Source organism: Xenopus tropicalis, chromosome 8 (assembly GCF_000004195.4).
Source record: "Xenopus tropicalis strain Nigerian chromosome 8, UCB_Xtro_10.0, whole genome shotgun sequence".
Lineage (NCBI taxonomy): Eukaryota > Metazoa > Chordata > Amphibia > Anura > Pipidae > Xenopus > Xenopus tropicalis.
This window is the reverse complement of record NC_030684.2, coordinates 75,476,062-75,499,485: the sequence shown is the minus strand read 5'-3', so window position 1 is coordinate 75,499,485 and position 23,424 is coordinate 75,476,062. Positions and strand designations below refer to the sequence as shown.

General features: G+C 38.8%; 1 protein-coding gene across 1 annotated transcript; it reads left to right on the top strand.

The window, feature by feature from the left end:
- The first annotated feature begins 326 nt into the window (after positions 1-326).
- Positions 327-23,362, top strand: dhx16 (DEAH-box helicase 16). Its single transcript, NM_001123409.3, is given in 21 exon segments — positions 327-597; positions 1,398-1,603; positions 3,016-3,178; positions 4,780-4,836; positions 11,326-11,580; positions 11,843-12,061; positions 12,533-12,727; positions 12,887-12,997; positions 13,736-13,851; positions 14,025-14,235; positions 14,343-14,441; positions 14,767-14,919; positions 15,804-15,944; positions 17,578-17,740; positions 17,824-17,942; positions 18,031-18,098; positions 19,202-19,364; positions 19,697-19,858; positions 20,830-21,003; positions 21,637-21,767; positions 23,262-23,362. Coding segments are annotated over 20 exon segments (3,102 nt in total). The 5' UTR covers positions 327-399; the 3' UTR covers positions 21,766-21,767; positions 23,262-23,362.
- The last annotated feature ends 62 nt before the right edge of the window (positions 23,363-23,424 follow it).

Genomic DNA, 23,424 nt, shown 5'->3' with positions numbered 1-23,424 from the left:
AATAATATAGCCCACCTTGGCATGTTCTGACACAAAGTTGGACGTCTGGAGTTGAAACTGCATAAGGCATTGATTGATTAACTGATGACACCCCAACTAGTCTAAGAGTCTCATTATTTGAGCAGAGCAGGATTCCCAAAGGCTGGTATCAAGCATACGTTTTCCCTGCCAGGACAGTTAAATAGCAGTCAGGTGGCAACCCATATGGCGAACAACTGGGCATATGAACAGTTCTGTCAATCATGTTTATTTTGCATTTGGTGCCAGCGTCACACATAAAAACCGGCGTGATGATGTCAACGCGCACATATCGCTGATGTCACTTGTTCGCGCCGATGACATAGTACAGAGCGACCCGTCAGGCATTTGTATGTGGAACAATTTCAGAGGCGATTGAAAATGGAAGGAGTGGAGTTGTGGGTGAAGAATCAGCTCCATGATGTTCTGGGCATGAGCGACCGGCATGTGGCTCAGTTCCTTGTTGGTACTGCTCTGAGAAGTACGAGTGCTACTGATCTGCTAGTCCGTCTAAGGGACACTGGGGCCATTGATGTTACTGAAAAAGTGAAGGGGTTCCTGGAGCAACTCTGGCTAAAGGTGAGCACACTAAATATAATAGAAAATAGGCAACAATGGCGGTGTGGTGGTGGATTAATCGCAGCAAGTTGTCATGTTCTCTGATGTTTATGGGGCAGAAACACATGGAGCCAGAATGTAGACTAAATTCTCATCATTTTTTAACACTGCATCTCTATATTCAGGCTCTTAAATCTATGTTTTTCACTTTATCATGCTAACGAACCCCTGGCTTCTGTGGAACAGGGCTTCAACACAAAAAACACCAAATGAATACAGTGCACTGTGCAGGGGGTGTGCTGTGGTGAAGGTTCTACTCCAGTGCAAAACAACTACCAAGCAAAAACTGCAATTCTTGCCAATTATATAGATTTTCACAGAATGTGGAGATGCCAACTTGTAAAAAATTACCTGTGAATCCTCTTCCTACGGGTGTGAGATTCTTTATGGAAATATCTAGCTTTCTATTTTATTTAACAAAAAGTTTTAATCAAGGGTGGGGTCTATCTAACTTTTGTATAGGGAAATCCCAATTCATATCCATAGATGGTATATTCCTGCAAAAGCCTTTTATTGTAATCATTATGTTGTGAGTTTTTTCTGTTTTTTCCACCTGTTATCAAAGAAATGTCCATGTCATTTTCTCAGCTGGGAATATGTCAGAACCTATATTGCAGTTATTAAATTGTACGTTTGGTAAAGTTTTTAGCTAACTGAAAGCAGTCTGCATAGGGTAGTAAATATTCTGTTTTGTAATGCCCCAATTTTCAGTTTTCACACCTTAATACTGTTTTTATATTTTGCATTTTTCCTTATACAAGATCCCTAGAAAGGCCCCGATTGAACGGCCAGCCCGGGCTGCTGAACGAGAAGCGCTGGCTATGCAGGAGAAGAATAGATCATATGCTTTGCTAGAGGATAGTGAAGAAGAGGAGAAGACTGATCACAAAGAAGAGAAAAGGAAAAAGAAACACTTAAGGAAAAGAAGAAAAGAGGAGTCATCTGATAGTGAAAATGAAAATGCACAGTAAGTAATTAAAGGTGTTCATAAATTAATTCTAAAGTCTTTATTGAAACGTTTACACTCAATGTTGGTTGTGTAAAAGCACAAGGGATGTTTGCCCCAGTACAGTAACCCATGGCACTCTTGAAAATGTTTAGTTTTTTCATTCTTACTGTACCTATTTATTGATTTCTGTGAGAGAGTAAATTTGGTCTGACTTTGCTTGTTACAGCCACACTGAGTGACCCAAACAAAAGTATTTGTCCGTCCCACTGCAAAGTAACACATTTGCCTAAATAAGTGGAATTTATTAATTCCACCACATATTGACAAAGGTGCAGCATTTAAGACATAGTTTTGAAGCTTAACTGAGAAAAGAAACGCATCATTTTCTTTCACAGACTGACAGCGAGAGTTTTTCAATCATAGTTAGAAACTGAAGGTAAAACATTCTTTGCATTAGGAAGAAAAATAAAGGAATGTAAAATGTTCCAAAATAGCAACTCTCATTAGACAGCCAGAATTTGATCCTTATCTGGTGTTCAGGACAATATTCTATCTAGTTGGATGACTACACCAAAACATGCAAAAAATTTTCCTCATTTTTTGCTTGTACCTCAATACAAAACAATTTTGACTCTGTCACTGAGGGAAAATAATAAAAAGGCCACCTTCCTTCCACCACTTTTGGCTAATTGCCATCTGAATCCCATCACTTTTAATCCTCATACAGTAACTCCTGTATTTGTTTTATAGTGATATGAAGTCTTGTATCACTATTGTCAGTTGTCCTTAATCATACAAAATTACTGCAGTCATGAGTAAGCCATACTTTAAAATTTACAGGAGAAGCTATATAAATTATATTTCTGTCCTTCTGTTTACTTCAAGCTCAATGAATATCTGATGTTTACCTTTTTTGATTAACTTCCAGATAATTAATTACACAATCTACATTAAAGAAGAACTAAACCCTAGCCCATTTTCAGCTACCCTCTACCCTTCGTCACTGCTTTCCCTCCAGCTCTCTCCTGCAACATATATTCTCTTCAAAAGTTCCCCTCTGTGTTGACCTGCCATAAATCTGCAGTTCAGTGTAGAGGAGTTTAAAGGCACAGTTGCCCTGACTTCCGACATCTCTTGTCAGTTCTCCTATATGAATATTCCTGAAGCATGTGCAGTCAAAGCTGATTGCTGATTCAGGAGGTAGATTCGGCTGCACATGCTCATGCAAGATCCGTATCGGCGATCTTACAGAAGAGGATCATAAAACAGGTGAAGACGGCACCTTTGAACTCAGCTATGTAGTTCTGAATGGGTTAGGGTTTAGTTCTCCTTTAACCATGCTAAAAAAGTCTTCTACGTGCAGGGTGTGTACGTTTCCCCTTTTGCCTGCTATATTATCAAAATAAAAATATTCATTCTGTCTATTCTAGGACCACTAAGGTACCTTCCCCTCAAAAGACCTCAGAAGATGAAGATGAGAAAGAGGAGCTGGCTCGATTGAAAGATCTGGAGGAGAGAGATGCTTTTGCAGAAAGAGTAAAGAAGCGAGATAAAGAAAAAACAAGAAATATTGTGGAGAGATCAGATAAGAAGGTCTGTATTATATATTCTCACCTTCCACCTAAATAATTTATGTGTATAATAGTAACATAGTTACACTGGATTGAAATGGTTTGCTAAATAGTAACTGTGAAACCGCTATGGAGGTATATTTACTAGAGCTGCTTCAGTTTTTTTTCCCCCAACCTCCTCTCCTGAGCTCAGCTCAAACAAAGCAGAACTTTTATCAGACAGTTCTGCCTGTGTGAGGCTGTATTCTTGATGAAATGTATGCTTAATAAGGGTGTGTGTGTGTGTGTGTGTGTGTGTGCGCGTGTGTGCTGTTTGCAGATTTAAATGTAACTGATTATGTATCAGAGGAAAAATGACCACCGGGTAAAAGCTGCTATTTGCTTTAGGAAAATGTAATGGTGCTATAAAACAGAGGGGATATATATAGCCCTATTTGAACACTTTTATATCTAGGTTTATGAGGAGGTATTGTTTTATGGTAAATAGTTAGTACTATTACTCTATTTCTCATTATCATCATTGATCTTCAGTTTGTGTTAGGATAATGGAACACAAGAGGTTTAGTCATCTGTGTTATATTGTCTTTGGAATGGGTGACAAAACATACATTTCTCTGAAGAACATAGTAGTCACCATGACTCGGCCAGCACACGCTTTATAGTTTGAAAATGCTTACTACTGCATTAAAGCTTTAAAGGAGAAGGAAAGGCTAGTAAAGAGTTAATCTCAAGATGCAGACATACCTTCAGTTGTCTCAATAGTGCCCTTAAGTCTTCCCATATTTCACCTGTTCAGAAGATCTGAAGCCAAACAGGAAGAAAAAACGCTGAGCTGTGTAAAGAAAGTTCCCATAATGCCTTACTTCTGCACAGACACTGAGACCAAACTGAACATGCTCAGTTAGTAAGACTATGAGTCAGCTTCCTGCTGATTGGCTCAGATCCACATTCCTAAGGGGGGCGGGGGAGTGTTTTCTTAGCATTCTTGAGGGAGGGGGGAGCAGGAGAGAGCAGAGAACAGAAAGCTGTGTGTCTGTGGCAAAGGAATTACAGACACAACAAATCTTTTTTTTTAGAGAAGTCAGTGCAGCGTTTCTGTGAGTGCTCATGGCTGTATTTACATAGACCTTTCTGATAAAGCTTACTTCGTTTTTACCTTTCTTTCTCCTTTAAGCCAGTGATTCCCAAGCAGTGGCTTGTGAGCAACTTGTTGCTCATCAACCCCTTTGATATTGCACCCAGTGACCTAAAAGCCGGTGCTCATTTTTGAATTTCTGACTTGGGGGAATGTTTGGGCTACCAAATAATAAATCGCACCTCTATTAGTAACCCCCCAGAACTTTTTTCATGCTTGTGTTGCTCCCCAACTTTTTTTATATTGAAATGTTGCTCACGGGTAAAAAGGTTGGAGATCCTTGGTTTAAGCTGTGAAGTGTGTGTTTGGTAGAAGGGATACATTTGTTTGGCTTTTCATTGTCTTTTGGCTATATAGTAAGGGTGCCCTGTGTCAGTACCCTAGAATTGCATGATATAAAGGGTAACTACTGACATCCTTAGTTTATTCATTATGTTAAAGGCAGGTATTTCCTATATTAATCTGTGTATGTGTTTGTTTTTTGCTAGGCGTATGAAGAAGCCCAAAAGAGGCTGAAATTAGCAGAAGAAGATCGCAAAAAAATGGTATATTTTACTATTCTTATATCAGGTTCTTATTGTCCTTATAAATGTGCAGTTTTACAGCTACCTTTAATATTGTTATGTGTATATTATGTATATTTAACTCTTTTACTGCCAAGCACGTATGGCATACGTGCTGGCAGTAAAAGGGCTTAAACGCCAACGACGTGTCTCATACGTCGTTGGCGTTTAAGCGCTGCCCTCTGCAGCGGCGGCATGTGCCGCCGCTGCAGAGGGCTTCTAACAATGACAGCCCCCCTGGGCAATGTGCCAGGGGGGCTGTCATCAGGGTCCTGCGAACCGATCGCTCGCAGGACCCTCCAGGAAGCAGCAGATGCGATCGCATCGCATCTGCTGCTTCCTGCTTCCTCCCTCTCCCCCAGCGCCGGCCCAAATGACGAAGGAGGCGATCGGTCTTCAGGAACAGGTAAGGACTTTTTTTTTTTATTGCATTTACACACTTTTACACACTTATACACACATTTACATACATTTATACACACTTACATACATTTACACACACTTACAGCACACATTTTAGCATTTTTTTATTTAATTTTTTTTTTTTTTTTTTTTTCATTTTTCACACTTTTATACACTTATTTACACTCATATACACACTTACACACGATCACACAACTTTTACACATGTACACACATGTATACACAAACACTTTGGTTTTTTTTTGTTTTGCTTTTTTTTTTTTTTTTTTTTCATATTACCACTTTGTTTTTATTTTCTTTTACCTAAAAACTGTTTATTTTGACAGCGTAACTATTGGATCAGATATTCTGGCCACTAATTACACTGTCATGTAACTTATTTTGTTGTTTCACTGATTTGCACAATTTTTGTGGTTTTATCACATTTTATCCCTATATAAGTGTTCCTGATCTGTTTTTAGCGTAGCTTTGCCAGGTGTAACTTTGGTGTACAAAAATAACTTTACCTATTTTGAATTCATCAGAATGTGTACTTTCCAAAAATATATGGTTTTCTGGGGGTCACTGTATAGTTAGGGGGGGGTTACTGCACATAATACACTGACGGGGCTCTGTGTGCAAAAGCTGAGCTGGCAGGCGAGAAATCCTTATGCGCTATTTTCATTTAGGGTTCAGTACATACCGCAGACTTTGGTATATCTATGCATATTGGGCATCAAACTGTTCAGTAGGCCTCTGGTGTTCCTATTGGGGGTGATTTGCCTTTGTACGCAAGAAATTGTGTGAGATAAATGTGACAAATTGCAACATTTTTAGGCAATTTTCTGAAATGTCATAAAAACCAATAACTTTAGGAAAGCTCTGCAGATTGGTACTTTGGTGTAGAAAGGACTCTTTACCCTTGTTGGATTTGTCAGAATGTGTACTTTCCAAAAATATATGGTTTTGTGGGGGTCTCTGTATAGTTAGGGGAAGTTTTGGCACATAATACACTGACAGGGGGCTCTGTGTGCAAAAGCTGAGCTGGCAGGCGAGAAATCCTTATGCACTATTTTCATTTAGGGTTCAGTACATACCGCAGACTTTGGTATATCTATGCATATTGGGCATCAAACTGTTCAGTAGGCCTCTGGTGTTCCTATTTGGGGTGACTTGCCTTTGTACGCAAGAAATTGTGTGAGATAAATGCGGCAAATTGCAACATTTTTAGGCGATTTTCTGAAATGTCATAAAAACCGATAACTTTAGGAAAGCTTTGCGGCTTGGTACTTTGGTGTAGAAAGGACTCTTTACCTTTGTTGGATTTGTCAGAATGTGTACTTTCCAAAAATATATGGTTTTGTGGGGGTCTCTGTATAGTTAGGGGAAGTTTTGGCACATAATACACTGACAGGGGGCTCTGTGTGCAAAAGCTGAGCTGGCAGGCGAGAAATCCTTATGCGCTATTTTCATTTAGGGTTCAGTACATACTGCAGACTTTGGTATATCTATGCATATTGGGCATCAAACTGTTCAGTAGGCCTCTGGTGTTCCTATTTGGGGTGACTTGCCTTTGTACGCAAGAAATTGTGTGAGATAAATGCGACAAATTGCAACATTTTTAGGCGATTTTCTGAAATGTCATAAAAACCAATAACTTTAGGAAAGCTCTGCAGATTGGTACTTTGGTGTAGAAAGGACTCTTTACCCTTGTTGGATTTGTCAGAATGTGTACTTTCCAAAAATATATGGTTTTGTGGGGGTCACTGTATGGTTAGGGGAAGTTTTGGCACATAATACACTGACAGGGGGCTCTGTGTGCAAAAGCTGAGCTGGCAGGCGAGAAATCCTTATGCGCTATTTTCATTTTGGGTTCAGTACATACCGCAGACTTTGGTATATCTATGCATATTGGGCATCAAACTGTTCAGTAGACCTCCGGTGTTCCTTTTTGGGGTGATTTGTCTTTATCTGATCTTTATCAAGAAATTGTGAGAGATAAATGCGGCAAATTGCAACATTTTTATGCGATTTTCGAAAATGTCATATAAATCTGCAAACTTAGGAAAGCTTTACAGCTTGGTACTTTGTAGCAATAAGAAATATTTACCCATTATAGATTCGGGGGGATGTGTATTTTCCAAAAATATATGGCTTTCTGGGGTGAATGTACTTTTTTTGTAGCATTATCCCACATAAAGGATGTAAATGTGTTGATTTTGCAGGAGCTGAAATGATAGATCATATGGGGGTATGTTCCCATTGGGGCCCCTACATGCCACATACTTAGGTAAACCTATACATATTGGGCATCAAACTGTTCAGTGGACCCCTGGCGTTCAAATTTAGGGTGTTTTATCTTGGTACCTAACACTATGTGGGAGATAAGATGCTGCAAAGTGGAAGCTTTGAGGGGATTTTTGGAAATGTCATCAAAATTGCTAACTTTAGAAAAGCTGTGCGGCTTGGTACTTTGGAGTAGAAAGACATGGGTACCCATTTTAGATTCGGGGGAATGTGTACTTTCCAAAAATATATGACTTTCTGGGGTGAGCGTACTTTTTTGTAGCTTTATCCCACATATAATGATGTAAATGTGTTGATTTTGCATGAGCTGAAATGACAGAAATGACAGTATATATGGGGGTATGTTCACATTGGGGCCCCTACATGCCACATACTTAGGTAAACCTATACATATTGGGCATCAAACTGTTCAGTGGACCCCTGGCGTTCAAATTCAGGGTGTTTTATCTTGGTACCTAATGCTATGTGGGAGATAAGATGCTTCAAAATGGAAGCTTTGAGGGGATTTTTGGAAATGTCATCAAAATTGCTAACTTTAGAAAAGCTGTGCGGCTTGGTACTTTGGAGTAGAAAGACATGGGTACCCATTTTAGATTCGGGGGAATGTGTACTTTCCAAAAATATATGGCTTTCTGGGGTGAGCGTACTTTTTTGTAGCTTTATCTCACATATAATGATGTAAATGTGTTGATTTTGCAGGAGCTGAAATGACAGAAATGACAGTATATATGGGGGTATGTTCACATTCGGGCCCCTACATGCCACATACTTGGGTAAACCTATACATATTGGGCATCAAACTGTTCAGTGGACCCCTGGTGTTCAAATTCAGGGTGTTTTATCTTGGTACCTAATGCTATGTGGGAGATAAGATGCTTCAAAGTGGAAGCTTTGAGGGGATTTTTGGAAATGTCATCAAAATTGCTAACTTTAGAAAAGCTGTGCGGCTTGGTACTTTGGAGTAGAAAGACATGGGTACCCATTTTAGATTCGGGGGAATGTGTACTTTCCAAAAATATATGACTTTCTGGGGTGAGCGTACTTTTTTGTAGCTTTATCCCACATATAATAATGTAAATGTGTTGATTTTGCAGGAGCTGAAATGACAGAAATGACAGTTCATATGGGGGTATGTTCACATTGGGGCCCCTACATGCCACATACTTAGGTAAACCTATACATATTGGGCATCAAACTGTTTAGTGGACCACTGGCGTTCAAATTCAGGGTGTTTTATCTTGGTACCTAATGCTATGTGGGAGATAAGATGCTTCAAAGTGGAAGCTTTGAGGGGATTTTTGGAAATGTCATCAAAATTGCTAACTTTAGAAAAGCTGTGCGGCTTGGTACTTTGGAGTAGAAAGACATAGGTACCCATTTTAGATTCGGGGGAATGTGTACTTTCCAAAAATATATGACTTTCTGGGGTGAGCATACTTTTTACTAGCTTTATCCCACATATAATGATGTAAATGTGTTGATTTTGCAGAAGCTGAAATGACAGAAATGACAGTATATATGGGGGTATGTTCACATTCGGGCCCCTACATGCCACATACTTGGGTAAACCTATACATATTGGGCATCAAACTGTTCAGTGGACCCCTGGTGTTCAAATTCAGGGTGTTTTATCTTGGTACCTAATGCTATGTGGGAGATAAGATGCTTCAAATTGGAAGCTTTGAGGGGATTTTTGGAAATGTCATCAAAATTGCTAACTTTAGAAAAGCTGTGCGGCTTGGTACTTTGGAGTAGAAAGACATGGGTACCCATTTTAGATTCGGGGGAATGTGTACTTTCCAAAAATATATGACTTTCTGGGGTGAGCGTACTTTTTACTAGCTTCATCCCACATATAATGATGTAAATGTGTTGATTTTGCAGAAGCTGAAATGACAGAAATGACAGTTCATATGGGGTATGTTCACATTGGGGCCCCTACATGCCACATACTTAGGTAAACCTATACATATTGGGCATCAAACTGTTCAGTGGACCCCAGGCATTCATATTTAGGGTGTTTTATTTGGTTACTTTATGACCTGTAGGAGATAAGATACTATAGACTAGAAGCTTTGAAGCGATTTTTAAAAAAAATCACAAATTTTGATAAAAACCAATAACTTTAGGAAAGCATTGCGACTTGATAGTTTGGAGTAGACAGACAGTTGTGCCTATTCTGTATTCCCCAGAATCTGTTCTTTCCAAAAATGTACAATTTTCTGGGATAAACCTTCTGTTAGTGGAATTTTGGCCTTGAAATCCAAAGTATGCAGTTTTTTTGGAGCAGTGCTTTGGGAATTTGGTAGTGTACTGCTGGGAGTTTTTGACCTATACAAGTGAGAAATCTCCATAAAACTATATATATTTGGTATTGGCACGTTCAGGAGACATGGGACTTTCCAAATCAGTTGTATATTCGTGCATAAAATAATTTTTGTTTCTAGTATGTGTGATTATATTATGGAAAATTTGATTTTTTTTGCATTTTTAGACATTTAGAAGCCTATATCTTGTTACAGAATTGGAATTACACAAAAATTCTACCATATTTTGAAAGCTTAGGTTGTTCTGAAAAAAACGATATATTGTTTTCCTTGGTAAACTAAAAGTCCCCCCGAGGAAAGGCCCCTAAAGGGAAACAGTGCAAAATGTTCAAAAACTGTCTGGCAATACAAGTTCCGCTTTGACCAAAATGGCTGGCAGTAAAAGGGTTAATGCAATAGCTACTGTTATTACAGGGTTCTTTAAAGGAATACTGTCATGGGAAAACATGTTTTTTTTCAAAATGCATCGGTTAATAGAGCTTATCCAGCAGAATCCTGCACTGAAATTAATTTTTTTATATTTAATTTTGAAATTTCACATCGGTCTAGCCATATTCTTCATTTCCCAGGGTGCCAGTCATGTGACTTGTGCTCTGATAAACTTTAGTCACACTTTACTGCTGAGCTGCAAGTTGGAGTGATACCACCCCTTTCCTTCAACCCCCCCCCCTCAAGCAACCGATCAGCAGAACCATGGGAAGGTAGATATGATAACAACACTCAATAATAAAAAATCCAAGTCCGGGTTATGACTTCTCCAGATCCATTAAGTAGGAGAAACAGTAGCGTGCCTGAAAGCAGTTCTAATGTGTAGCGCTTGCTCTTTCTGAAAGCTCAGACTTGGGTGCAGTGCACTGAGATGGCTGCCTACACATCAATATTACATTTTTTAAGAATAACATTTTAAATGGTAGAGTGAATTATTTGCCATGTAAACAGTGTAATTTAATAATAAAAATACACCATAAAAATCATGACAGTATCCCTTTAAGGAATTCTGTTACCATATGAAGGTAAAAGGCCACATAAAGAGTGCTGATAGATTGAGAGAGATAATATATGTGCATATGTTGTAGTTTGGGACACATTTGTTTTTCACATCTTTGTGTATTGCTGTATAGGGTTTTTTTGTCATGCGCATAAATGTAAAGGGGGTGTATATGTGTAGCATTAGCAATAGCTGGTGTAAATAAAAAAAAAAACTAAAAATCCAGTTAATGTTATTTAGACTATCATGAATTCTAGTGTGTATTTAAGTATAAATAATGAGTATGATGTGCTACCTACTCATTTTAGTGAGTAAAGAACATTTAGTTACACAGATATGTAGATATGTGTACATTATAATAAGATTAGCTTGCTTATTCCTTAACAGTTTAATGTATGACAGTGTGGAATATAATTTTCATCAATTGTGCATCCTGTAACTTGTTAGATTCCTGAGCTAAGGAAGAAGTCCCGTCGGGAATATCTAAATAAAAGAGAAAAAGAGAAGCTGGAGGATCTAGAGGCAGAGATCGCAGATGAGGAGTATCTTTTTGTGGAACCTGAGTTGACTTCAGTAGAGCAGAAGGAGCTTGAATATAAGCGAAGGGTGCGTGACCTTGCAAAGGAATACAAGAAAGCTGGGGACAAAGAGAGGATGGAAAAGCATGACCGCTATTTTATGCCAGAAGAAAACAGGAGTAAGGTATGAATAAACTCCGCATTGTTTCTTAATAGGTGGTTTTACCAATTTTGTAGGAGGTTTCCTTTTCATTTCGTTTTACGTAACTAGGGCAACTCTGTTCATTTTAAAACACTCCTCACTTGGAATGAATAGTAATTGGGTATATTAATACAATTCTCCTAAGAAGTATATAAGCATTTAGTAATTTTTGCCTAAAAGTATAATGCATACATTTGGGAATTATGTTTTATGGGTTGTGAATTTTACACTTATCTTATCACAGAAAATTCCTGATCGCTATGAGGAACCTATGTCTGAGGAAAGATTTGCCCCTCGTGAAGAGCAAAGGCGGTGGGAGGAGGAGCATATTGGGGCAGCCTCTCTGAGATTTGGAGCAAAGGATGCACATGATCATGGGAAGAAGGAGTATGATTTTGTCATGGAAGAAAATGAGGTCATACAGTTTGTCAGCTCGGCACAGATGAAGGGAACAATAGATAAGGTACGTAAAGCATTAAATACTTACTTAGGGCTTACTTAGTACAGCAGAACAGCAAATTGGTGGCTCAGTAATGTTGAAAATAATTGTACAAACTATAAATAAAACAAATAAATATTTTATAAATAATAATTGGACTGGGTTAAAAGTCTCAGTTTAATTTGTCGATTTAATTGATATACTGCTAAATAAATGGCTGGCTTGCTGATTTAAAATGGAAAAAGCAGAGGTACCTAAGTGCTCTATTAGGCAGCAGTCACATGCTTCTATTCTTTTTGGTATGGTTTAATTTTTGGAGAAATTTATCATTGTTTTGTGAACCAAATAAACGTTTTGTGTGTGATACTGCTCACCATTTGTATTACTTTTTGTAGAGGTACTAGTGGCTGTCCCATGGAGCATTTTTGTTTTTATGAGCACATTGGATGACATTGTAGGTGTCTCTGCTTATCGTAGCCTCTGTTTTCCGTATAGGAAGAGGAGAATTCTGAAGTCTTGTCAGAATCAGAACGAAAGAAACTGTCTATACAAGAGGTTCGGCGAAGCCTCCCTGTCTTCCCATATCGTTCTGATCTTCTTCAAGCAATCTCTGATCATCAGATTCTTATAATTGAAGGAGAGACTGGATCTGGCAAAACTACCCAAATACCACAGTACCTGCACGAACATGTAAGTTGTATCACCAGTTATTCTACATGGAAAAGCAAGGGATCCTAACCCATAATATTTACACTGTTGACACAGTAACTGACACTTTCATTGTATAAAAACATATTTTACTGCCCGTATTATTAAAAAAAACAAACTCTCTGCCTCTTTATTTTATAGGGTTATACTAAAAATGGCCTGAAGATTGGCTGCACTCAGCCTCGAAGAGTGGCTGCCATGAGTGTATCAGCACGAGTTTCTCAAGAGATGGGTGTTAAATTAGGCAACGAGGTAATTTTTTTTTTTTTATTTCCACACATTTTCTTCATTTTTGTATATTTTTCATATCTCTGTTTCATATGGTAACTACTTTGCCAAGTAAGCTTTCCTAAATCGTCACTGTGTTTGCATCCAACCAATTGTGAAAATCAAGGTGTGACATATTTTCATGGTCAATAGAGCACCTTTGTGAGACATCCTCAACCACACCTTAAAGGAACAATAACACTAAAAAAAGAAAGCGCTTTAAAGTAATAAAAATATAATGCACTGTTGCCCTGCACTGGTACAACTGGTGTGTTTGCTACAGTAACACTACTATAATTTATATAATAAGCTGCTGTGTAGCCACGGGGCAGCCATTCAAGCTGGAAAAAAGGAGAACAGGCACAGGTTACATAGCAGATAACAGAAAAGTTCTGTAGAATACAATAGTGTTTTATCTGTTATCTGCTATGTGCCTGTGCCTTTTCTCCTTTGAATGGCTGCCCCCATGGCTACATAGCAGCTTATTTATATAAATTATAGTAGACTTTCTGAAGTAAACACACAACTTTTACCAGTGCAGGGCAGCAGCACATTATATGTTAGTTACTTTTATACACTTTCATTTTCTGGTGTTACTGTTCCTTTAAATCATTTATGTTCCTTTATTGATATTTGAATTTTTAACACCATTCTAAAAAACAAAGACTACAGAGAGGAGTTTCTGTATGTAGCAAAAGCTTTACTCGCACTTTTTTGCTTTAGGTGGGATATAGTATTCGGTTTGAAGACTGCACATCTGAGCGCACAGTGCTGAAGTATATGACAGATGGGATGTTACTGCGGGAATTTCTCACTGAGCCTGATCTGGCATCTTACAGGTATCCATTATGCAATCTCTGGATTTGTATGTATTTAGGCAGGGGACTTCTGTTACATATGAATACATCATGCCTCATACAGAATCTTTAGAAAAATTAATTCATTTGTACAGCGACCAGCCTGTATTCTGTATTACTCTCTCCATTTCCTTATCATTTTTTTTTTCCACAAGTGTAATAATAATAGATGAAGCTCATGAAAGGACTTTGCACACAGATGTTCTTTTTGGCCTCATTAAAGACATTGCCCGTTTCCGCCAAGACCTCAAAGTTCTGGTAGCCAGTGCCACCCTAAACACAGAGCGATTTTCCTCCTTTTTTGATGATGCCCCAGTGTTTCGTATTCCTGGGCGCCGGTATCCAGTGGATATATATTACACCAAGGTAAATCACTGTAGGTTTGACACGAGAATTGACATTGGCAGCATTATTGATGAGATTGGGCATTTTATGTTTATTTCCTTTTTTGATGAATGATATTTTCACAACAGGCTCCTGAAGCAGATTACTTGGAGGCCTGTGTGGTGTCAGTGTTGCAGATTCATGTTACCCAGCCACCAGGAGACATCTTAGTCTTTCTTACAGGACAGGTATGTAGGCAGAAGTGGGAATGTGCTAACCAACAAATATATACGTTTTGGTATTTAAAAAAAAAAAAAAAAAAAAAAAAAGTTTGAAAAGTCACTGACCTTAGGTTAATGTGATATGGGATTATTTGACTGCCTAGATAGAAGTCCCTTCCAGTTAACATCTGTAGGAAATGCAAAAAAAAAAGCTCATGCTAAATAGTGGCAGTGTGAATTTTGTATGTGCAATAACCCTTTGTTAGGTTTATCATTTAATGTAAATGTACTGATGTTATAAGCAGTGCCACTGCTATGCAGTCTTGGTACATGTACATTTCATATGTTGCAGGAGGAGATAGAAACATGCTGTGAGATGCTACAAGAGCGATGTCGTCGACTAGGATCCAAGATTGCAGAGATGCTGGTGTTACCAATATATGCTAATTTGCCTTCTGACATGCAGGCAAAGATCTTTGAACCTACACCTCCAGGAGCAAGAAAAGTATGAGAGTCTAGCTGGTTTTCTTGTACTTATTAAATAGTAAAGTCTGACTCCCACCCTTCTGCCGGACCTAAACATCTAAAATGACGTGTCTGGACATCATCTTGTAGTGTAACCCAATTATGTAGAGAGAGAAATAACTAAACTAAATGCTTAGCACACCCTTTAAGAATAGCACAGACAAAAGATGCTATAAGTTATTCCCTTACATTGTGTGTTTCAGAGAGAAGGGAATTGTGGTACTACTTCTTCCTATAAGGAGTCTGAGGCAAATACCATATGCAGTATTGGGCTGCCCTTCTAAACCTGAGCTGTATAAACTGATGTAACTACCAGTAACTACCCTAAACTGGCACTCCAACGATGTTTTATTATGAATTGCTTCCAGACTCTCCCACAGGACCTACATGGCCTCTAGTAATGTGATTAAGTGTACACAATAGCTACATATGAGGTCTTATTAAATATAGAAAACCTACAATGTGTTCATTAAGGCATGTTAATAAATACACATTATAAAGTATAAAAATGACTGAAACCATTCTAAAGCTGGTATTATATGACTGTGGTACTAACAGAGCATTTCCTTGTATCCAACCCTTGTATATCTGTATAACTGTATGACACTCCCAACCAGTTTAGTTACCATAAGGTTGTCTTTAAAGAAGAGTTCTTATTAATTTGCAAACATACAGGGGTGCCACCCTCAAAGCAGGCTATTCCACATATATATTTTGCAGCTGTATCTGTCATATATAGTGCTTAAATGTTAGGCAGAGCGTCTCAGGGCATGACATTTCCTCTTCCTATTCAAACATGCTGGAGTAGTAGGTTAGAAGGAGTTATGAACCTTTTAGCATTGTCGTATTTTCTTTTTTTTTCAGGTTGTGATAGCCACTAACATTGCTGAAACATCACTTACAATTGATGGAATTATATATGTTATTGACCCAGGTTTCTGCAAGCAGAAAAGTTACAATGCTCGATCAGGAATGGAGTCCCTCATTGTGACTCCCTGCTCAAAGGTAAGTCTTACTAATCTGTTGAACCAATGCTGTCCATCATTTTCAGTGTAGAAGTTTTCAGGCAGATTTTTTTTTATAGATTTAAAAAAATAAAAAAAAAAAGTCTATGGCATACTTGGGCAGACATAGGGTCAAAAAATCTTTGGTACCACAATTGGACAGCTTTAGTTCACCTCCTGCAAGATTTTCAGCCTAACATTAATTTATAACTGCAGAATAGCCCTTAATTTAATAATCAATGAGAAATGCTTTCAAAACAATAAGGGTAAACCCTTATAATGAGGTGTTAGTACCACACTTTGGCCAAAATATGTAAGCTCTTGTGCCACGTCAAGGCCCCTCATTGTACGCGAGTCCTACACTGTCTAATGACTTTGAGTCTGTGATGCAATTAAAATCAAGTCCCCCAGCAAACAATGTGACTGAGTAGTAAGACCCTGTTGCACCTACCTTTAGCTCAAAAAGGCTCTAGTGGAAAAGCAGGGAACTTTTAAGCCCCAGCTCATTAGCACACACATGAAAGTGATTCATTGGTTTAAAGGCTACATAGCAGCTAGAAGCAAAATTTGGCTACAATTTGTACACAAAACACAGAAAGAAATCGCCAGCGCTCGGTCTAACCCACGCTGTAGCGTTGACCAGCTGCTAGAAACACCCTTGTGCCAGCGCTCGGTCTAGCCCACATTCTGGAGTTGACCAGCTGCTAGAAACTATAAAAAGCCATTAATTATACACAAAGAGAAAGAAAGATTGCCAGCACTTAGTTTGCCTTTAAAAATAATTTTTACAAAAAATGAGGTGTTAGTACCACACTTTGGCCAAAATATGTAAGCTCACGTGCCATGTCAAGGCCCCTCATTGTACGCGAGTCCTACACTGTCTAATGACTTTGCTGGGGGACTTAATTTTAATTGTATCACAGACTCAGTGTGACTGAGTAGTAAGACCCTGTTGCACCTACCCTTAGCTCAAAAGGGCTCTAGTGGAAAAGCAGGGAACTTTTAAGCCCCAGCTCATTAGCACACACATGAAAGTGATTCATTGGTTTAAAGGCTACATAGCAGCTAAAAGCAAAATTTGGTTACAATTTGTACACAAAACACAGAAAGAAATCGCCAGCGCTCGGTCTAACCCACGCTGTAGCGTTGACCAGCTGCTAGAAACACCCTTGTGCGCTGGCAATCTTTCTTTCTCTTTGTGTATAATTAATCGCTTTTTATCGTTTCTAGCAGCTGGTCAACTCCAGAATGTGGGCTAGCCCGAGCGCTGGCACAAGGGTGTTTCTAGCAGCTGGTCAACGCTACAGCGTGGGTTAGACCGAGCACTGGCGATTTCTTTCTGTGTTTTGGTAAACCCTTATAATGTCAGCCTCGTCTTGCCAATATTAAAACTAGGCCTTAAAGGGGCGGTTTGCCTCTAAGATAACGTTTATAGATACATTTTAGAATGTCCTACTCCTAGCACCTTTACAGTTCAAATGGGGGTCCAGAAAAATACACAATGTGCATTTTCTGAATCCAAGGTATCATTGGCTTTTTTTTTTCCCCAGCCACTTTTTGAAATGTTCACTCGTCACTATACTGTAGTATACAACATCTAGAGCTCTAAGCAAGTATTGCCATTTGTTTTTCAGGCATCAGCCAATCAAAGGGCTGGGAGAGCTGGACGTGTGGCTGCAGGAAAATGTTTTCGACTTTATACAGCTTGGGCATATAAGAATGAGATGGAAGATACAACAGTGCCTGAGATCCAGAGAACCAATCTGGGAAATGTAGTTCTCTTACTTAAAAGTTTAGGTGAGAAGTGTGGCTGGCATTTAAAGCAGTTGTTAAAACAATGTACTGAATTTGACATATATGTAATTATCTCTCTTTTGTAGGCATAAATGACCTCATCCACTTTGACTTCATGGATCCACCACCCCATGAGACTCTGGTTTTAGCTCTTGAGCAGCTTTATGCACTTGGTGCCCTGAACCATCTTGGAGAACTGACAAAAGTAAGAAAGAAAAAAAAAAGTTTGGTAAATTGAGAAATGTAGGGTGTGTTTGCACATTGTGTTGTAATGTATTCCATTTTTTCCTTAGTTGGGAAGGAGGATGGCTGAGCTTCCTGTGGACCCTATGTTATCCAAGATTATTTTAGCCTCTGAGCAGTAAGTTTTCAAGGTGTTTCTCTCAGGGTAAGGGAACATGGAGAGAAGCCAGTGCGCCCCCATTCACTCCTTGGTTTCTCAGCGCTGCTTTGGACTGTGTGCTAGCACACGGAGCAGATATTGGCTTACAAATGCATACTTCAATTTTTTTACATTTAAATGCACTCCGTGTATCTGCACACCAGTTGATGCAGTGCCCGTCATTACAGAGAAATGAAGAAGCAGATGGAAGCACATTTGTTATTCTCTGCCTGGGGAGAGAAAGCAAGTAGAGAGAACCAGAGGCACAGATCCATGTCACTTTTGTGACAAATTGTGTCCAACCCACTTCCTTTAAAGGAGAAGGAAAGGTAAAAACTAAGCAAGCTTTATCAGAAAGGTCTCTGTAAATACAGCCATAAGCACTCGTAGAAAAGCTGCACTGAGTCCTCTATCAAAAGAAACTCTCCTTTTTTGGGAACATGTTCTTCGTATCCGTTTTCCTCTCTTTTAGGGCTCCTTCAGGTTTGGGGCACGAGTCTGCTCAGTTCTCTGCCTCTCCCCCTCCCTTCTCCTACTCCCCTCTCCCATAAGAATGCATAAGAACTCAGTCCCCCCTCCCTTAAGAATGTGTGATCTGAGATTCCAACGGCTATAACTGCAGCAGGAAGCTACCAAGACCAAGCTAAAATGGCAGCTGCTATCAGAGGGAGCTTCTATGGCTCTTTACTTGGGTATAGTAAACCTTTCTGCTGAATAAATATAGTGTCCAAGGTGCACTAATGTCGCAAATCTATTGGGAGTAAAATGCCAAAATGACTTTCCTTCTCCTTTAAAATAAAGGATATTTTTATATTTTACTTTTAGACTGTAGTCATGTTGGCCATACACTGACTGCAGGTTCGTCCCCTCCAAACAGAATTGGAGAAACAGAATCTTACTGGTCCATGAGCCTCATCTGACCTAAATATAGCTAAGCTTGGAAAATAGACACTTGCTTAGCGAGGATTTGTGTATGGCTAGGTTTACTGTGTAAAGCTAGCCATACCAGCATTTTTAGCCAGAACTACTTGAGGGACAATTCAGTAGTGTCTAGTTACCTTTTATATATTTTCTATTAATAGGTATGGTTGCTCTGAACAGATCCTTACCATTGCTGCCATGTTATCTGTAAACAATACCATCTTTTATCGACCCAAAGACAAACTGGTTCATGCAGATACAGCACGGGCTAACTTTACTGTACCTGGGGGAGACCACATGGTGCTGCTTAACGTATATACACAGGTGGGTATATAAAAGGTGCCATAACAGAACTGAAGCCTGCTGTTTAGTGGCAATGCAGGAATGTCTCGGTAATACCCATGGATGCATTAGAATTTATGTATAGCTAGAATAGCATGAGATTAGCAATATCCATTTCAGTTCCAATTCATGTCTATGGAGTCAAATTCAGTTTGCTAATTGCAACCTCCATATAATCTTAACATGTCAAATTATATGCTTTGACAGACCGTGTAGAAGGTGAAGTATCTAATTCTGGCTTGTTAGTTCTACAGCTGACATGTACAGCCACTAAGTATTGTGAATATATTATATATAGTCTGTATTTTTTGTAGTGGGTAGAGAGTGGTCACTCCCTCCAGTGGTGCTATGAGAACTTTATCCAGGCTCGCTCTCTCCGTCGAGCACGAGATGTACGGGAGCAACTTGAGGGCCTAATGGGACGTATTGAGATTGAGCTGACATCCTGTGAGGGGGACAGCATACCTGTGCGCAAGGTATTCTATATGTTTCCTTTTTAACGATATATAAGTTGCAATAGAGACTAACTGTTTGGAGAGCTGCTGTTGGACTGTTCAGAGCAGTTGACCTGAGTGTGAGAAATAGACATATTTATGAAATCAATTTTATTTAAAGAGGTTAATGAAATATTTTTAGAATAACTTTACTATGAAGTTAAAAGCATTATTCTAAGACAACTTGTATCTGGTCTTTTTTTATTGTGGCTTTTTGAAATGTAAATCTCTTGTTCTGCAACTCTTGGTCCTGGAATTTCAACTGATCTCTGGTTGCTTTAAGTTTAATTCACCTAGCAATACCATAGTAGTTTAAAAGTCTGATAAGAATAGCAATAAAACGGGTCCGTTGCAGTTCATGTGGTTTTTGGTTGTAAGTGAACCCAACAACCAGTTAGCTTTAAAGGTGGAATAGTAAGGCTAATAATACAATACAGACAAAATAAATAATGACTATTTAAAAAGTTGCTTACATGGGAAGGAAAGGTATTATCACTGGGGGTGCCAAAATCTAAGGCATCCCCCAGTGAGTGTGATCGCTTACACTGGGCTGGTACTCCTGTTAGGAGAAAACTGCACCAGCCTGGGGTAGCTGTGAGCGAGCCATTCCTTCTTCAAGCCGCATGTGCAGCAGAGTGAAAAGCCAAACTTTAACAAAAAAGCTGTCTTTTTCACTCTACTGCGCATGTGCTGGCCCTGGGATTCTGAGTATAGAAGTAAGAGGATCACTCTCTTGCAGCTACTCCAGGTATAAGGTAAGCAATTACAATCACTGGGGGTGCATAATATTTTGAAGTGATTTTATCTTTCCTTCTCCTTTAAAATAGGTGACTCTGTAACATATTAAAAGTGATTCTAAAGGTATATTTTCAGGTATATTTTAAATGTTCAGTAACTATATTAGGACTGTTACTCCTACTTGCTTTGATATTGTTACATTTCTTTAATAATAGGCAATCACAGCTGGATATTTCTACCACACGGCACGTCTTACTCGTAGTGGATACAAGACTGTCAAACAGCAGCAGGCTGTATATATCCATCCAAATAGCAGTCTTCATGAGGAGCAACCCCGCTGGGTTATATATCATGAGCTGGTTTTCACCACCAAGGAATATATGAGACAGGTCAGCTCTTACAGAGTGCATGTGTAGAAATAAGTGTGTGTGTATCCTGTAAGGCAGAATTAACCCTTGGTGTCTGTATTCCTAAAAAGAAAGAGATATTTTGCTGCAGATATAGTCACCCCTCACTATATAGTCCAGGGCAGTGCTGTCCAACTTCTGTGGTACCGAGGGCCGGAATTTTTCCGACCTACGTGGTGGAGGGCCGATAATGGAAGCCAGTTTTAACCACTCCCCTTTTTGAAACTGCACCCACTTGAAATCGCACCCGTGTTATCACATGACCATACCCATATTAATGGTTGTAGTACAGCAAAAACCTGCCATACTCTGCCTTCCCTACCCTGCCTGCGTGTGCCATACTTTGACTGTGTGTGCCATTCTTGGCTGGTTTGTGCCATACTTGGCCTGTGTGTGCCATACTCTTCCTGCCCTACCCTGCCTGTGTGTACCATACGCTGCCTGCCATACTCTGCCTGCTCTATTCTGCCTGTGTGTGCCATACTCTGCCTGCCCTACCCTGCCTGTATGTGTGTATATATATATATATATATATATATATATATATATATATATATATAATATAATTATTTGAGTGCATATATGTATAAAAATATAAATATATATTGTGTTCAGATTATAGAGATTGATAGCACATGGCTCTTAGAGGTAGCTCCACATTACTACAAGTCCCGAGAGCTGGAAGACCCAACTAGCAAGAAGATGCCAAGAAAAGCTGGCAAAAGCAGGGAAGAACTAGGCTGAAGGTAGCCATCTTCATTACCTGTGTATTTGTTTCTACTTTACAGTGTTTGTCTATTGCAAAAAAAAAACCTGGAAATCAAAGACAATGAATAATGTATAGTTCTAGTAATTTAAGTTTTACCATTCTTCTATTACAGTTTGTAATATGCCACACAAATAGGCACTACAACCCCCAGAAATCAGAAATGTTATTAAATACAGTTTCTAATTCTTTTCCTGTTGTTGCAACCAGGGTTCCCAAATTAAGTCAATTTTTTCTGGACATCCTCTAGCGAGGTATGCCAGCTTTTGGTTAGGGAGAGTTTCATTAATCAGTTTCTTCCAGAATGCCAAAGAGGGAGGGGTGTTCAACATATCAGTTAAGAGAATAGCTTTTTTAGCATAATAAAATAACTGCAAATAGCATGGTTTCTCCTATTGAGGTCACCAGTTATACCCAGTAGGCACAGGCTCGAAGACAGTATGTTGGGAAATGTGAGTATACGCTCAATATATGTCACTATTTAACACCAGAAAGTACGTATAACTGGGCACTCGCAAAACACATGTAAAAAAGGAACCAACATCATTTTGGCATTTGGAACATTGGTGGTCGGAGGCTCCTGATATACTTTGGACTGTCTCTGTGAGGTCAAATAGACTCTATGAATAATCTTAATTTGGATGTACGTGTCTCTAGCTGACATGGTGAGTTAAGACACCCAATCAAGTGCCTCTTCCCACATTTCCTCTTCCAAATCTGGTATATTGTCATACCACTTTTTCTTGGTCCTGAGGAGAGTATTGGATTGAAGATTCATCAAAATAGCATATAAATATGTCAGTGCCTTAGTTAGATCTTGTCTATGGAGGTATAGTTCTACAACAAATTGTAGTGCACACAAAGTATTTTGTGTAAAGATGCAATTTTTTGCATTTATTCTGACCTGAGCACAGTTTTTAAAATTGTACACACAACTTCAAAATGTGCACCTAAAAGAATTTTTTTGTGCACATAGTCAAAACAGAAGGCCAATGAATTCACATTTAAAGCAGGCTAGCATTTGCCAGCTATCAACTTAATGATGTGAATATTTTCAGAAAGGCATTCCAGTGTCCTAATATGCAATATCCTAAATGCTGTTATACAGAGAAATGCCAATGTCCAGATACAGTACTGAGATACCTCTCACTATATCTTATGTACACAATGCAGGATATGCTGTTCCACAGAGAATACCCAGTGTCATGTTAGGCTTGTGTGCTGCTATTAAAAGACATCCTAGTCTGCTTTGTATCATCCTAAGGGCAATCTGTGCTGATAAATTGCTTAGTCATTTTCATGCAGAGACAAGCCAGTGTTCTGATATGTTATATATAAAAAGAGAGACTCGGTAGTGTTTTAAATAATTAGTGTTCAGTTGGAGATTTCAAGTATATTTATACTCAGAGGTGTTTCACACGTGAATATATTGAACAATATGTTGGTTAATTGTGAATTTATTTTTATCTTTTAGAACTTTAACTCTGCTGCAGTAGAACAACACTTGTATGGGCTGTGGCTGGATTGTTTAAACATCTGTAAATCTCTTGTATATAAATATTTTTTGGTACACGATTGGGGGTTTTTTTGTCTTTTTTTTTTTTTATTGTTTTTAATTCACCATTGTCAAATTTTGG